The 15,935-nt window shown below is 40.2% G+C and overlaps 1 protein-coding gene across 7 annotated transcripts in view; it reads left to right on the top strand.

The window, feature by feature from the left end:
* Positions 1 to 6,232: 6,232 nt before the first annotated feature.
* Positions 6,233 to 15,935, top strand: part of MACIR (macrophage immunometabolism regulator) — a 96,046-nt gene continuing 86,343 nt past the window's right edge. Inside the window, exons 1-3 of one of the 7 annotated variants that reach the window (XM_071098652.1) lie at positions 6,833 to 7,286; positions 8,304 to 8,401; positions 13,452 to 13,541. Coding sequence is in view for 1 of the 7 variants with exons in the window: in XM_071098654.1 (XP_070954755.1) it covers positions 6,607 to 6,683; positions 13,452 to 13,541 (167 nt within the window). In the remaining 6 variants the exon portion in view is untranslated. The other 6 variants (XM_011723441.3, XM_071098654.1, XM_071098653.1 and 3 more) reach the window with 6 other exon arrangements.

Here is a 15,935-nt window from a genome sequence, read left to right as displayed (position 1 = left end):
CACAGTTATATGTAGTATAACAAGTTAGCAAAACAGGGGGCTTTTTTGAGATCCACTGAAATTACCACATTCTGTTTCTAATTAATGGCAATAAAACAGAAGTTATAGGACTCCTACAGATAGAGCCTGGTCTCTATTCCCATCTCATGCTATGTCAAGGAAAATCCTGATGTTATCTTAACTGTTCTAGATCTGCCTGAAGGAAAAATTATTTGATTCTCTAAATGGTTCTAGAATCCTGAGTTGTTTTGGCTCATGGACAAGGGTTGGTGCCCAGTCTTTGGTGCCTACCCAGCTTCTGTAGACCTGAGTTGACTAATGTCTCTATAGGATGGTGTGTGTGTGTTTGTGTGTGTATGCATTGAAGAAGGTAAATTTGAGGGTGGGGGGTACTGATTTTTTTTTTTTTAAACTTTTCCCAAGAAAGACATCGTAGACCAAGGCTGATATGCAAATGCAATTTTCTTATCTCATTGGAAACACTGCCTGCTGAATAAATCTCTCTCTGTTCTTTCATAAAAACATTAAAAAAAGCAAGAAGCAAGATCTCTAGCCATGTCCTTGCTGATATTTAGCAGCTTTCTGAGAAGCAGCCAGAAGTCTTGGTATACCTTGATTAAGTTTGTACATCAATTGTTTGACATCTTAGACTTCAATTTCCCATAGAATTGTCTTCAGAGAATCATGACATATTATGACACCACATTGTAATTGCATAATTACTTGTCTGCCTATTCACTTAATCTTAAAGTCCTTGAGGACAGGATTGTATCTTCTGAGTCTATGGGTTCCCAGACTCTAACACAGATGTGGTGCACAGTATATCTTAAAAAGTAAGAACTGTAAGGGACCTTGAAGACTGTCTAATGCCATCTATTGTTAGGGGAGGACTTCTTCCTCACTCCTGATGTTTCAGTCTTAATGGAGAAAGTATCACTGGTAATTACATTCCTGGTCTACCTCCTTTCCACTCTATCCTTCCCAAGACAGGAAGAGAGTATCTCATTGGAGAATTACACTGGGCATGCTCAACCTAGCTGTTTTCATTACCTTCTTGGCAGTAAAGTGACTTCATGGGAGCAGATGTTCTCTCTTCCTTAAAACCTAAGTCTTACCTTGGCAGGCTTTGATGTGGGGAGGCCTGCCTGGCCCAATGTTGCCTCTTATTGGGTAGGTATATCAGTCTAATTATGGGATTTAAAAAATAGAACCACTGTAATTGTACATTAAACTATATCCTCCAATGTTACAGAAACAATTGGCACCACCTTTATGCCTTTTATTTCTCCATTTGTTTGGAATGGGGCAGGAAAGGGGGTGCTACTTGGGCCCTCTTGAAAATCATTTCTCTCACCTCTTAATTTATGAATGAAGGGGCTGAGGTCAACAGAAGTAAAGCTTAATTTGCCCAGATTCAAGTGGTAGTTTATGAATACCTGTTCTGTGCCAGTCTAGGTACTCTAAGGGTTACACGTATAAACACAACTCAAGTTTCTTAAGAAACTTATAATTTAGTGACCAACTGGAGGTCCCACAGCAAGCTGGAATTGAGAAGTGATTTCTCTGTGTTGTTTATAATGCTTTTATATTTTTCTGTTTCCTTTCTCTACTTCCTATCTTATTTTTTATTGATACAATTGAGTTAAATAGGTTTTTCTATGCAAATTATGGAATTTAATTACATTTTCTTTCTATGAAAGAATATTTCTAAAAGCACAGATTTTAATTATCTGACCTGCTTTCCTCCTCCGCACACAGGAGGGGCCCCTTGAAGATTACCAAATGGTATGCTGGTAAACTGGCTTTCGGGGGTGGGGGGGAGATTAGAGAGGAACGGGAAGCCCTGTTTATAGAATTTGCCAATTTCTGTGGTGTAAATAATCCTACCATGCTGATTTCAGGCTACTGATAATTTAACAACCAGTTTGCAAAGTTCTTAAAAATTTAGCAATCAGGCCGGGCGCGGTGGCTCAAGCCTGTAATCCCAGCACTTTGGGAGGCCGAGACGGGCGGATCACGAGGTCAGGAGATCGAGACCATCCTGGCTAACACAGTGAAACCCCGTCTCTACTAAAAAATACAAAAAACTAGCCGGGTGAAGTGGCAGGCGCCTGTAGTCCCAGCTACTCGGGAGGCTGAGGCAAGAGAATGGCGTAAACCCGGGAGGCGGAGCTTGCAGTGAGCCGAGATCCGGCCACTGCGCTCCAGCCTGGGCGACAGAGCAAGACTCTGTCTCAAAAAAAAAAAAAAAAAAAAATTTAGCAATCAGTACTTCTGAGCCAGATACAAGATACAAGCTGCCTTCGGCAGACCTCACCTACAGGTTCTTCTCCCACTCCTCACAGTAAAAATAGGCTAAATATTTACTGGGCACCTGTTTTATGTCAGTCTCTGGGCTTTCTTTGGGGATTAGACATAGTCCATGACCTCAGGGAATGTATAGTCTAGAGGGGGAGATAGTATATTTCAGCACTGTGTGGTATTAGGCTAGGGAAAGGAGAAATATCAATAGGAATCATTAAACTCTTCTTAGAGGTGGTGACATCTACACTGAAATCCGAGGAATGGCGAAGAATTAGTCAGACTGAGGGGGAGGGGTGGAGAAGAATGCTCCACAGGAAACAATTATGTACAGGCTTAAGTAATGAATAAGCAGAATGCGAGTGTGGAATTAGAAGTGGTCTGGCAAGAGCTGAAGGGCAGCCTGCATTTCCCTCCTGAGCACCCACTCCACACATCTGGCCTTCGGCTTGACACCTCCATGAGGATGTGCCACAGAGCCACCAAATCAACATATTCCAAAGTAAGCTCCTTCCACCTTTCTCCTCCTCAGCTTGGTCCACAGTACTAACTGTCTCTTACTTCTATGGCTGGATAATATTTTGAGACACTAATTTATGATTTTTTTTTCCAACTTGTATTTACCCCCTTGTTGCCGTGGCGAGAGATGTGGCAGGGTAAAGAGGAGTTGCCTGCAGAACATTTTTTCGTTCTGGCTTTTACTGAAAACAGCCTAAGCCCCAGAGACAGAATAGAGTTTGCTGGCAATGGCAGAGTGTCTGGGGAAAAAAAAATAAAGAGGAAGGATTTTCCTTAAGAAGAGATTCCCTTGTATCTGGAAAGAAGAAGATAGAAGTCAGCATGCCCCAAGGCAGTGGGATTTGAGCCCTGAACTTGGACCACCATAATACCCTAAACATAAATGACTGAGGATATGTGAGGCTTAGCAGAATGGTCCCAGATCTAGGAAATTCCTCTGGCCTCAGCTGTGGTGCTCGAGCCAAAGGGAAGGAACCAGTATATAGGGCAGGGCCGTCCGATCTACAGACAGGTTGTGCACTGTATCATGGAGCCATAGGTGGCAGCTCCAGGAAGGAACAAAGGAAAGCTCTGGGACAGATGACTGCAAACCAAAGGACCTCCCCTCCACTCCCTGCCATCATCACCCACTCATGGCCTGGTCTGGCATATGCTCTTGGAACTTTGACCCTGCTCACGGGAGTGAGGGAAGAACTTTACAAAAGAGTAAGGCCTTTAAAGAGAAATAAAATCGTGTGCAGATTCACATTCTACGTTCTTCTCCTAGTCTCCTTGGTGTCTCAAAGGGCTGATCCCTGTAGGATTTTTCCCCTGGCTCCCATGGCAGGTGTGTCAGACTTTGCCAATGAAAGGCACTGGAAGGAGATTGGAGGGCAGGAGAGGAGAACGTATAGTACATTTCCCCCTTCTCCCTCCATAGATTGCTTCTTTGGCAGTGGTTGTTTCTCCTCTATGGCCACAGCTCTCACCAGGCTGGCCATGCTGCCTGGGCCCTGGACTCCAATAACCCTGCCTCTTCTCTTATTTCTCCAGCTAGAGGCTGCAGTTGCTAATTTCTAGGTTCCTGTGCCATCTCCTGATTACCTTCTGACTTTTTCTATCACCTATGTTACCAATTTCTTGCATTCAATTACTTCTGTAGATATTCAAAATGGTTTCTGTTTTCCTGGTTAGACCCTGCCTGAAACAAATCAGTTTACAGAAAAGAAGGCAATGTGGTATTTCTTGCACATTGTGGTATTCCTGGCTTTGTAGATTCTGTTTTACATCATTATGTTGCTATCAACTTCACCTATTCTGTGCTCTCAAGCTGGTTGTTTGCTAGCTGACATCATTTACATCAACGTAGTATAATATTTCCCAGACAACTGACATTTTAAAGTCATTTTAAAGTGATTTTCTGGAAAGGATGCCTTGAGGCAAAGACACAACTTACACAAAGAATGTGTGAGATGGAGTTTCTGAGTCCCCAGATTCAGAAGGCCTTTCAGGGCTTACGGTCTATTCTACATTTGGGCCTAACCCTTTATATGTATGCCATTTGTCTTTATAGATTAAAGAGATCTTCATAAAACACTAAAAAGCTTGGGGAAGGGATTCTGCATTAACTTGCACCCCTTATATGCCCCTCAGGCACGGCCCTTGCAGCCCACATCCAATCCGAGTGAAGACAGTACCCAGTCAGCATCTCTAGGTGGCATAAACATATCCTTGATGGGGCCACACATAAACCATTACTGCCTGGTGAATTGGTTTATTAGGTGTTCTTTGTGACACTCAAGAACTGACTGAAGTTCTGATTGGGTGAAGAGTCAGGGTTAGGATGGGAGCATAGAGCACCACCCAGGGAGGGAGGCAATTTGGAGACAATGACCTCAAGAGAGCCAGCCTTGAGCCTAATAAACTAAGAGGGGAACTTTATTGCTTTTGGCCAAAGAACACTGCCAAACTCTCAGAGCAAAGGGCAAGTACAAGACATTCTTCTGAAAATGTTATAAGATTTCAGACAAGAAGAAATGAAATTAAGTCTCAATATAAAATATACAATGTTTTGGAGGTGGTTTTATGAGAATGATCATCAGGACAATACACTATTGTGTCAAACAGATTATAATCAGAAATAATTTTCAGTGTGTTCTCCTAATGTACTGATGCAAAAAGTTTCTTCATTTATTTATTCATATTATGTTGTGCTAGCTTCTATATTTTTGAAATTACATACAAATCTCTGTTGCAGAAAAAAAAGGACCTGATGTTTTCTAAAATTGTTTAGGGAACATTCCTTAAAACTTACTCTTCCCTCTACCTTCCTGTACTTATTTTAGGGCACATAAGCAGTAGCATAAAATGTCTTATAGCTGAGCAGCCTCCAGGAGTCGTTCTGTTGAACTAGAGATGTTTATATATTTTTTGCCTTTATATTATCAGGAACATATGTAGATTCTGGAACAAGTGTGAGTCAAGACTTGTTTTAACTTGTATTAATCTACTCCAGATTTATGTCTTTTATGTTCATATAAAGCATTTTGCCTTAAAAAATAACAAACTCTCTTGATTTGACAATGGGACCGAAACTTATAACACTTATAAACAATTTCGGGGTTCACTGACTGCGTATATATTCAGCCTTAGCCACTTAGTAGGCATATGACCTAAACTTTCTGCATCTTTAAAATGTGGATCATAATTGGTTACTTCCTCATAGAATAGTTATTGAGAGATGTAAATTTGAATATGCATGCCAGTAAATATTCTTATTGCTGAGCTTAACCAGTTTGGCAGAGATGTACATGAATTGAGAGAAGAAAATCTTCATCAAAGAAAATAATTTATTACCGTAATAGACAAGATCAACATTTGTGCAAATTAAAAAACAGTTAATCCAATCGGAATCTGAATTTGAAGTTCCCCACCTTCCCCCTCGCGCCACCTTCACTGGATTTTAGGAGTTTTTGTAGACTGACCCTATAATTTTTAATTTCATGGCCTATTCTAGTTTTCTGTACTTCTGCTCAGTGCTGAGCCCTTTAAGCAGAGACTCACAAGCGACAAATATCAGCACACCACTTAATTGAGGAAGCCGGAGTGTTCCCAGGCCCGCAAGTTGGAGCTCTTTAGTTGGAGTGCGGGGTTTAGACTAGAGAGCTGGTGTTAGGACTCCTCCTCCCCACCACCAGTCAACAACCCCGCCCACCCCCGCCAACTTGTTCTGGCCTCTTAGCGCCTTTCTCCAGCCCGCCGGCCCGCCCTTCCTCCGGGTGTCTTAGAGCTGGGCGCAGGAGGCGGGCTCAGCGCTGACGGGCTGCGCCTCTGCAGCCAGAGGGAGGAGGCGGGAAGGCAGGCGGAGGTGGAGGCGGAGGAGGAGGCGGAGGAGGCGGAGGAGGAGGAGGGGGCGGGGACTACGCGGGGCGGTAGCTGGCGCCGAGCGCGGTGGGAGAGGAGAGGGTACCCGGCTGGCTCGGCTGGCGGCCTCTGCCAGGATCTCGGCGCCGCAGTCCTGCGCCTCTCCCACCCCTGTCTCCGGCTCCGCGGCCCCGGGCACGGCGGAGGCAGCGGAGCCCTGGGCCATCGGTAGGTTGCACGGGGACGGCGGTTCCGTCTGTAACCTTTTGTGCCGCAGAAAAGGTGGTGGTTATGGGGTGATTGGGGGAGTAGCGGGTTTGCCCCAGTCTCCGATCCCCAGTGCCAGCCCCAATCGCGGCGCCGCCCCTTCCTCTCCGCCTCGTGTCTGGGCCGGGTGCACGATGCCCGCGGTGCTGGGGAAACCCGGCCGGACCAGCTTCTGCAATGGGCGGCGGGGCGGCCCCAGCGTCCCATGGCCTCGGTGGACCGGTTCCCAGGCACCCGAAGGGGACTGGGGTCTGGTAAACTGGGTGGGGCCCGCGCGGGGTGCGGGGAGCTTGCGGTTCCCTGGCACAGGGGTGGGGCCGGAGACGCTGTGAGTGTGCAGCGCGTGTGAGTGTGCGGGGGCGTGCGCCCCCGTGTGCGCGCGTCGTGCGCTCGCTGGGGAGGTACGGGGACTCGGCGACCCAGAGCGCCTCTCCCGCGGTGCCGCGGTGCGGAAGTCGGGGCGCGTTGGCGCGCATACTCGCTCCCTCCCTTGGCCGCCGTTCCCGCACCGCGGGGCAGCGGGCCTGGAGGCCCCATTGAGAAGTAGCTTTCCTCTGCCTGGTGCGCCTTTGGCTGCATGCCCGGCAGCGCTCAGGGTGCGACTGCCCGGGTCAGATAGCACCTCAGGGCGAGCCCCGGCGGCCTGATCTCGCCAACCCTCCTCGCCCGGGTTGCAACCCGGTGCGAGGCCGCCCGCGCCCTCCGAGTGTCCGCTGGTGCAGTGGGGGTGGACTGGCCGGCTGTGGCCGCGTGCGACCGTGTGGATTGGGGCCCGGTCCGAGCCAGAAGCGTAAGCGGCAGATGTCGTCGGGCATTGCCGCCCTCGCCCCACCTGTCGCGGGTGGACTTTGGGTCAGGTGGGAAGCGGAGGAGAGGGGTTTCGAGGGGGGTGGCAGTCAGACCTCCAGTAACGGCCCCATTGTGAAGCTGCCAAACTCTTTCTAGTGGTGGAATCTGCAGGTCTCAGCCAGAAAGGAGATGGGAACGCGAAGGGAATGATGGCCCCGTCCTTTTCCCCTTGCAAGTGTTCCACACCCTTAGGGACTCCCTGCCTCTCCTCCCACCTCAATTTTCAACCCGGTGGGTTAGTGATTAGGGTGGAACCAAGATTTCCGCGCGTGAGTGTGTGTGTGTGTGTGTCTGTCTGTCTGTGGTGCACAGGTAAAGCTGAAGCTGGGAACTTTTTATTTGAGCAGGAAGAATGGAGGCATTTTACAGTGTGCTTGCCGCTCCTAGCTGAAAGAACAATTCTTGCACATTTCTGATGTTACTAAACTCTTCGTTTTCCTTTTTTTTTTTTTTTTTTTTCCAAAGAGCCAACCTACAAGTTAGGGTTGTTAGTTGTTTTATTTTCTCAAATCCTGTAATGCAGGATTGACACTAGGGAGATAGAAATGACCCTTTTGCAGAGTTTATTTTCCTAGTCATCTCAAAATATAGTATTGGTTATTAATGCAGAAGCTTTTGGCCACGATTTATGATTACATTATTATGTTTAATGAATGTGTCACAGAATCCTCAGTGTTTTAATTATGTAACTGAATGCATTATAAACTTAAAAGCAAAATGAACAGGATGAAATATAAGAGTTAATGAATACAGAGACCTGTTAATTTGGTAACAGTTGATGTATTGAATGAATAGCTTTTGCTAACATTTTAGTTTATTTAATTGCAAATGAAAGTGTTAGTAACTATTTCAGTGTATAAGATATAATTATTGATATTATGTAACAGTCAATGAATTTGCTTATTTTCTTTGTATATTTCTGTGTATTTTAGACAGCTATTATAAAATTAACTCAAAAGTATTTAATATGTTGAGAGTAATAAAGCTTTATGTACAGGATTTAAAATTTCTTTGCTTTTTTGTAGCTGGGGGTGAGGTGAGGGATCAGCTCCTTTCCTCCAGAGAGAACTTTGATTTTCTGCAGCCTATCAAAATGAGTACCTGGTTTTAAGCTTTCCCAAAGGTTAGCCAATTCCACCGTGTACACCTGTTCCATTTTGATGATGCTTCCTAAGAGGCACATTTCTTGTAAAGGCTGCATGTTGACCTTTAGTTCCACTTACTGTCGGTCATATTTGCAGTGAAACTGAATATTTTTCTAAAAGTAGAAGGATGACACCACGTGATATTAGTAACCTAGGTTTAATTTTTACTAGCAGAAATGGAAAGATAATGAGTGCTACACTTTAAGGGGGTGGATTGCTATTAAAAGAACTGATACTAGAAAGAGAAACACGTTTTTGTCTTACTGAACGAATTATGAGTTATTTTACGAAGTTGGCAAGGTTATTGGTTTGTTTGTAAGGTCAAGGATGGTTTCAGAAAAGTCACACCCTAGTTAACTCTTCTTAAAAAGTATTGATGACTTAGATTTTGCAAGTTGCAAATGGTAAAGTAAGAGTATTTGAAAGAAACCTCTAAGATGAGCATCTAGGTACAGCTAAACATTTTGTTTTCATTGTTGTGTTGTACTTTGACAGTTAAGCCATTTTATTTCTGCTTAGTGTTCAGTTAGTATTCCTCCAGAGATGTTTTGTTTCATCTTTTATTTGTTTTTAGTGGTCTTTGAGACTAGTGGTCACAAAATATTTTTACTATTTTGAAAGGAATTTTTAAAAATTGCTATTTTTTTCCAATTATTGGTCTCTTCTTAAATAGCCAGTCTGTAAATAGAAAGAGACAGGTAGTCTGGCTTTTTTCTTTTCTTTTCTTTTCTTTTCTTTTCTTTTTTCTTTTTCTTTCTTTCTTTCTTTCTTTCTTTCTTTCTTTCTTTCTTTCTTTCTTTCTTTCTCTCCTTCCTTCCTTCCTTCCTTCCTTCCTTCCTTCCTTCCTTCCTTCCTTCCTTCCTTCCTTCCTTCCTTTCTTTCTTTCTTTCTTTCTTTCTTTCTTTCTTTCTTTCTTTCTTTCTTTCTTTCTTTCTTTCTTTCTAAATGTTTTGATGGGCTTCAGGTTAGGGCTATGAAAAAAATGAAAATAAATGTTTTGGTAGCTAAAATTAGAACTCACAACTTCTACTGTACCAATTTCTTTGCCTAAAATTTGTCTTTTCATAATATAAACTTTAATGATGAATGAGATTTATTTACCAATATTGAAAGGGCCATGTGCTGGTCCTCATATTTATAATCTTATGATTTGTGACCAATATTATTAAATTTTTTCTTATTGCTGTTTTGTTAGTGATCTGTGCTGAAGCTTGGGATTTACGACTTTTTTGTGTGTGTATGGATTTTGTGTGGACCTAAACATTTCCAAATGGAGCTTTGTATATTTGTATCCCTTTTCTGGGTTCCTAGTGCCATTCAGGTTTACTGTTATTAGATGGATTTATTTCCATGTCTGTCCTCCCCTCTGGCCCAGTCTCAGGCTCTCTCTTTATATGTACACTAGTGCCCGTGCAGTGTGAGGATATATAAGACGACTCAAGAAACATTGTTGAATGACTGCATAAGTGAATACCTAAGTGGGTACACCCAAAGAAGAACTCCGATCTGTATGGGAATTCACTGTTCAAGCAGAAGGGTGTTTCTCTTTTTAAAAGTCATTGCCTTTCCATTGGTATATGTTACTTTTGAGTAGGATAACAAAACAGCCAAACTGAGACAATTTTGAGAGTTAAAGGGGGTTGCTTTAAATAATTATACCAGGGTATTGACTATGAATTGAGATACATAGTCACTCTACTTTTGAAAGGCATTCTTACTTACCTGTGGTAGTAACTATCACCTGAGAAATTCGATACATTTGCTATTTAACGTTTGCAAACTTTTCTATTTGTAGAAGCTCCACTTGCAGTCAAATGTTGGGTGTCTTTTGCTTAGTCACCCATGACTTTCTTATCCAGAAGTCTGTGGGCAGCTCTTGGCCAATGCTTAGTTTTTCCTATTTTTATTGCTTATGGGATAATGTCCCACTGCATTCTGTTTCAGCTTCTTATAACTGGAAACATTTATTATATCCTGTAGCCTTTGCTCTATTTACTTCAGTCTTTGTTTTTATGCAGCATTTAGTCTGTCTTCTAAGAATTTCACATGGATTCCTTTTCCTCTTGCTGACTGTTTTTGAGAGGAAATTTGTTGATATCTTTCCAAACCTTCAGTGTTCAGAACATTGGCCAGAATCAATTGCAAGCAGTAGAGAATTAGAGATTTTTAAGGTATTCTAAAAATGTGTGTTATTTGGAAGGTACATGTTTTGGGGATTTTTATATTACAATCTTTTAATTGTTTTAAGTGGGAGATGGGGATAGAACCCTTACTGTAATTTTGTAGTAGATTATGGGTTGTGTCTTAAAGAAAAGGTATATTTTTATACTAGTTAGTTTCTGGTCTTGTTCTTTTGGTTTGTTTTTCCCTCTTCTCCTCCTCCTCCTCCTCTTCCTCCTCCTCTTCCTCTTCCTTCTCCTCTTCCTCCTCCTCCTACAAAGCAGTAAGCAGAGTCAAAATTAGAAAAAGTGAGAATGTAGTGGAGCTTCTGCACTTTGGTTTTGCTTGTGTTGTTCCCTTGGACATTGTGTTTATATTCTATTTTTGGCTTGGCACTGGCATAATAGGAATAATCAGTTACTACTCTTTGTTTACTATGAAATTACCGACCATTTCCTAGATTTACACATCAGCTCCAGTGCAAGAGTTGGATAATATCTTTAAGGCTCCTCTACTTTCAAATCCAGACTAAAGTTTTAGTTGATTTCTTTCTTTTGGTGTTGAAAAACTCTTTGAAAGTTTAAATATTTTTCTAATACATTTACAAGCTTGAAAAGAAGAATATGTCACCAAATACACAAGGCAAATTATATGAAAGTTTGAATAAGATTTAAGACTATCAAAACTATTCTTTAGGATTAAGACATTCAGATCTTTCTAATGTTCCTCCTGCTTGTTTTTCAGTTGACATTTCTAAAAGTATAAATGAAATCTATCCCACTTTGTGATAGATGTAGTCTTGAGAAATAAAGCAGAAATATGTAACTGTATTTGATATCCAACCTTATAACCAGATGGTATTGGTTGATACGTTTTTTCTGTCTTATAATTTATGATTTTAGAAAATATAAGCTCATAGGAGAAAGAGTCCATGATTCAGAAGACTTTTGTATGAGACTCTCCACGATGTGCCACCAAATCCTAATATTTTTCAAGTTGGAAGTAACCTTTCAGCTAAGTAGTTCCCCCAGCCATTTCACAAATGAGGCAATAAAGCTTTTAGATAAAGTGCCTCCCCATACACTTAAAATAGAATTTCATTTATAGAAATTAATTGATGTACATTTTGCAGGATCATGATTATTATGTAAAAGGCTATGCTTATGGTCTTATCATTGAACAGAGGCCAATTGGGGTTCCAATTCCTGCTCTGACTCTCATGTAGTATCACCTGAAAGAGTACTTTAAAATAAGGATACTACTAAACACTACTTTAAAAATGGAATAATAATATTTTCTTCATGGAGTAGTTAAGATTAAATGATATAAATTGTATATAGCTTTTGACATATGGAAGATGCTAAAGAAATGTTAGTTTTTAAAATTCCTCTTTCCCATTAAAAGTCCATTAAATAAGAAATGAAGATAAATGTTATTAGTATTGGGGAAATTCTTTGGGATAATTATATTAAATATTTTGTCTATAGATAACAATTTTTTTACAATTTACTGTGTGTTAAAACCAGAGGCTTCATTGGTGGGGTAGAATCAAGGCTTAATTTTTAAGATTTTTTGGTTACCCGATTTAAGAATAGTTGGTGGCAAAAGACATGAAAGGGAGTGTTTCTGTTATCTACATCTGAAGAAGCTACAAAGGCTGATAAACATGCTAGTTTCTTGGAATGACAGTTCTTGGTGCATTAGCTCCTTCCATTTTCTCAAGCTAAAGAAGCACATATTAAATTTAGTAATTATCTATTTCCTTTGGATGAAACTCTCCTGTACTGGTAAGGAAAGTAATAAAGTTACAAACTCCTTGCCTTTTTTCTTGCAATTGGTCTTTCGTTTGATAAGGTATTGTAAATGTTGCCACTTCTCGGACTCTGTGCACCTGCATAGGTAAAATGAATCTACTAGCCTCATTTGACACCCTTCCAACTGCTTCTGTTGTTGAACACAACCGAAAACCAACAACCAAAGAAACTTTTACAGGTGGAAAAGGACTTTGGAGGGTATTCCTCGTCTCAGCAAATTAACCCTATTAACTAGGGAGGTAGGAGATAGAGATAGATTATCTTACACATTAACTTCCCAGGTAAGAGAGGGAAGGCACAGAGGAGATGCTAGAAACCTTAAGTAAGGTGGTAACTATAAAAAAGTGCTTTTTCACACACTTGTCTTTTTTTGTTGTGTTATCCAAGAGACTTCTAATCATTTGCCTCACGTCAGTCTTATGAAAGATTTACATTGTTGCTGCTTTATGGCTAAAATGAGTCGATACCAAAAATTAATTGCATAACAATAGCATCACACATTGTAAAGAGCTTTGCAGCACGTAAAGCATTCACCTACCTCATTTCATTTGATCCATCAAACAACTGTATTGGGGGGGGTTATTATGGTCTTCATTTTAGAGATTGATATTTATGCAGGGTCAAGAGGCAGAGTTTTTAGCAAAGCCAGAGTTAGGAACTATGGCCTGTACTTTTGATCCTAGCCTGAGCATTATTTTTTTTGCACAGAGTACTGTGAATCGGTTGAACACATGAATAGGACTAGGATGGTGAAACTAATACTTACTACCTTAATTTTTCTTGTCTCTTTATTTAGCCCAGTTAGCTACTCCTAGTCTCTAGGCAGAATTTAAGCAACAGAGCACAGAGAAATACACGATAAAATGTTTGAGGATGCATTTAGGTGAACAAACTCAACATTAATTGAATTAATTAATTATTGGATCCTATATAGCCTATACTTGATGTTACTACCTCCTGCTAGTTTCATTCTCTTTTGCAGTTAGAATTGATATCATGTTACAAGTTGTGTTACTTGTTAAATTAAAGGTTTATTTTTTTATTTCATGTTTAGTACCTGGAGTAGAACAGAAAAATTATTATGTCTGTGTTTCCTTGGGACTCATTGGAAATTGTACAGTGACATCTTCTGGGATTTAGTCTGGTGAGTTATATTTTGCTTTTTCTGTTTGTTAACAGTTGTATGAACACAATACCATAATGTGGTTTTTAAAGACTACATAAATAAACAAGTGAGTGTGAAATGTCAATCAAGTGAATGTGTAATGTCGGTGTATTATTGCAAATATGTATACTCTAATTACACATTTTCAATGGTGAGAAATGAAATTATTGTTGCAATATGCAAATATTATTTTATTTGAAATGTTTGACTAAGTTTTCCTTCTTTTAAATTTCTTTAATATAAAGACCTTATGAAATAATATTTCAAAGTGTAGTAGTTAGAGATAGTTGCTCCAATTTGGGGCAAATTTTAGTAAAAACATTAATCTCCAAACATTGCTGAAATAATTGGCAAAAAATTCTGGTTATATATTATCATACGTAAAGAATGAGCTAACAGGTGTCTGAAAGGAGCATTATTTTCACTTAGTCATATAGCAGTTCAGTGAAAATGTGACATTCTTTTTATCACACCCTGGATTTAAACTGTTAAAAATATGCAATGCTGTTTTCTTCCTTTAGTTGTCTTTTTTCAGTGTGTCATCTGTGTGTCTTTGCTGACATAGTTGTCCATGTGGCTCGAAGTCTTTGAAGGGAAAAAAGAAATTCCTAATGATCTATGGTAGCTCTTTAGCATTCTCAAGACTGTATTAGGGTGACTCCGTGCTTTGGTGTGTCATTCTACTTGGCCGTTATCTTTGTACATCCTTGCTTTGAATTATGTAGAGAGGGTCATAATCCTTGGAAAAGGCAGAGTTTCATAATAAGCGATTTCTAAATTTCTAGTCAGCAGCAGAATGATTCCAAGGAATGGTAGGGAAAAACAAATACTTTAACCTCATTAAGTAGATAAAACCTATTACTTTTATGAAAATGCATTTTAGAACATTGGAAAAATGGAAACATTACTAAAATTTTCAGTTTTGAGGAAAAGTGTAAGAAGTTTGAAAAACATAGTACAAAGTACTTTGAGATGATATTGAATAAAAAATAATGTGGCCTGGTCACTGACTCAGCTAATAGAAATAAATCACAAAACTAGAGCAAGTGCGTAGAAGCTACAGCAATATATGTGTGTGTATCTATGTCTATCCATCTATCTCTGTTTATACCTATATTTGTACAGTTGTTCCTTGGCATTCATGGGAGATTGGTTCCAGGACTTCCCCCAGATACCAAAATCTGATGATATGTAAGTCCCTGATACAAAAATGGCATAGTATTTGCCTATAACCTATGCACATCCTCTTGTATACTTTAATCTAGAGATTACTTATTATACCTATTACAATGTAAATGTTACATAAATAGTAGCTGCACTAAATTGTTTAGGGAATAATGACAAGAAAAAATTCTGTACGTATTCAGTGTAGATGTAATTTTTTGCTTTTACAATTATTTTCTCTCTGTGGTTGGTTGAATCCATGGATGCAGAACCTGTGGAGACAGAGGGTTGACCGTATATATGCATGTACATACAGATATATGTGTAAATAAATCGACATTCTAGCAGAGCTGCACAAGGTGAAATGAATCATCTTGGGAGGTAGTGAGTTACCTGTCACTGCAGGTGTTCAAACATACAGTGGACAACTATTAAGATTCCTTTTGATTCCGAAATTATACGGTACAAAAAAATTTAATATTTGGAGGACCATCTGAAACTTGGAAATATGTGACAGAGTTCATTTATTTTTTAATGTCAGGTTTATTGAATTATTACTTAGTACAATCCATCCTTTTAAAGTGTACAGTTTGATGCATTTTGACAAATGTATCCAGTTATGTAATGACCACTATAGTCAACCAATAGATTATTTTCATCAGCTGCCAAAATTCCCTTTCTCCCCTTTGTAGTTATCCCTTCTCGCCACCCTAGCCCTTGGCAATTAATGATTGATTCTAGCCAATAGTTTTGCCTTTTCCAGAATGCCACGTAAGTGGAAACATGTAGTATATAGGTGTAGTATCTGCTTCTTTCACTTGGTATTTTCCCAGATTGTTCCACTTCATTGCTGAGTGGTATCCATTGTAGGGATGGACTGCAGTTTGTTCATCTCTTTCCCTGTTGATAGATATTTGTATTTTTTTCTAGTTTCGGTGTTTGTGAATGAAGCTGTCATAAATATTCACATTCAGGTGTTTGTATGGACATGTATTTTCATTTTTCTTGGGTTAGATATCTATGAGTATGGTGGCTGGGTTGTTTAATGAGAATTTATTCAACTTTATAAGTAAATGCTAAACTGTTCTCTAAAGTAGCTGCACCTGACAAAGGCTTCTAAGTAGCTAAAATAACTACGCCAAAGTGTATGCAGATGAAGGAGCCCGATTCTCATTCAGCACAGATTTATTTTTATCTTATATGCAGTTT

The sequence above is a fragment of the Macaca nemestrina genome, chromosome 6, assembly GCF_043159975.1.
Source record: "Macaca nemestrina isolate mMacNem1 chromosome 6, mMacNem.hap1, whole genome shotgun sequence".
NCBI classification, from domain to species: domain Eukaryota; kingdom Metazoa; phylum Chordata; class Mammalia; order Primates; family Cercopithecidae; genus Macaca; species Macaca nemestrina.
The sequence above is the reverse complement of the archived record's forward strand: the minus strand, read 5'-3'. Positions and strand labels throughout refer to the sequence as shown.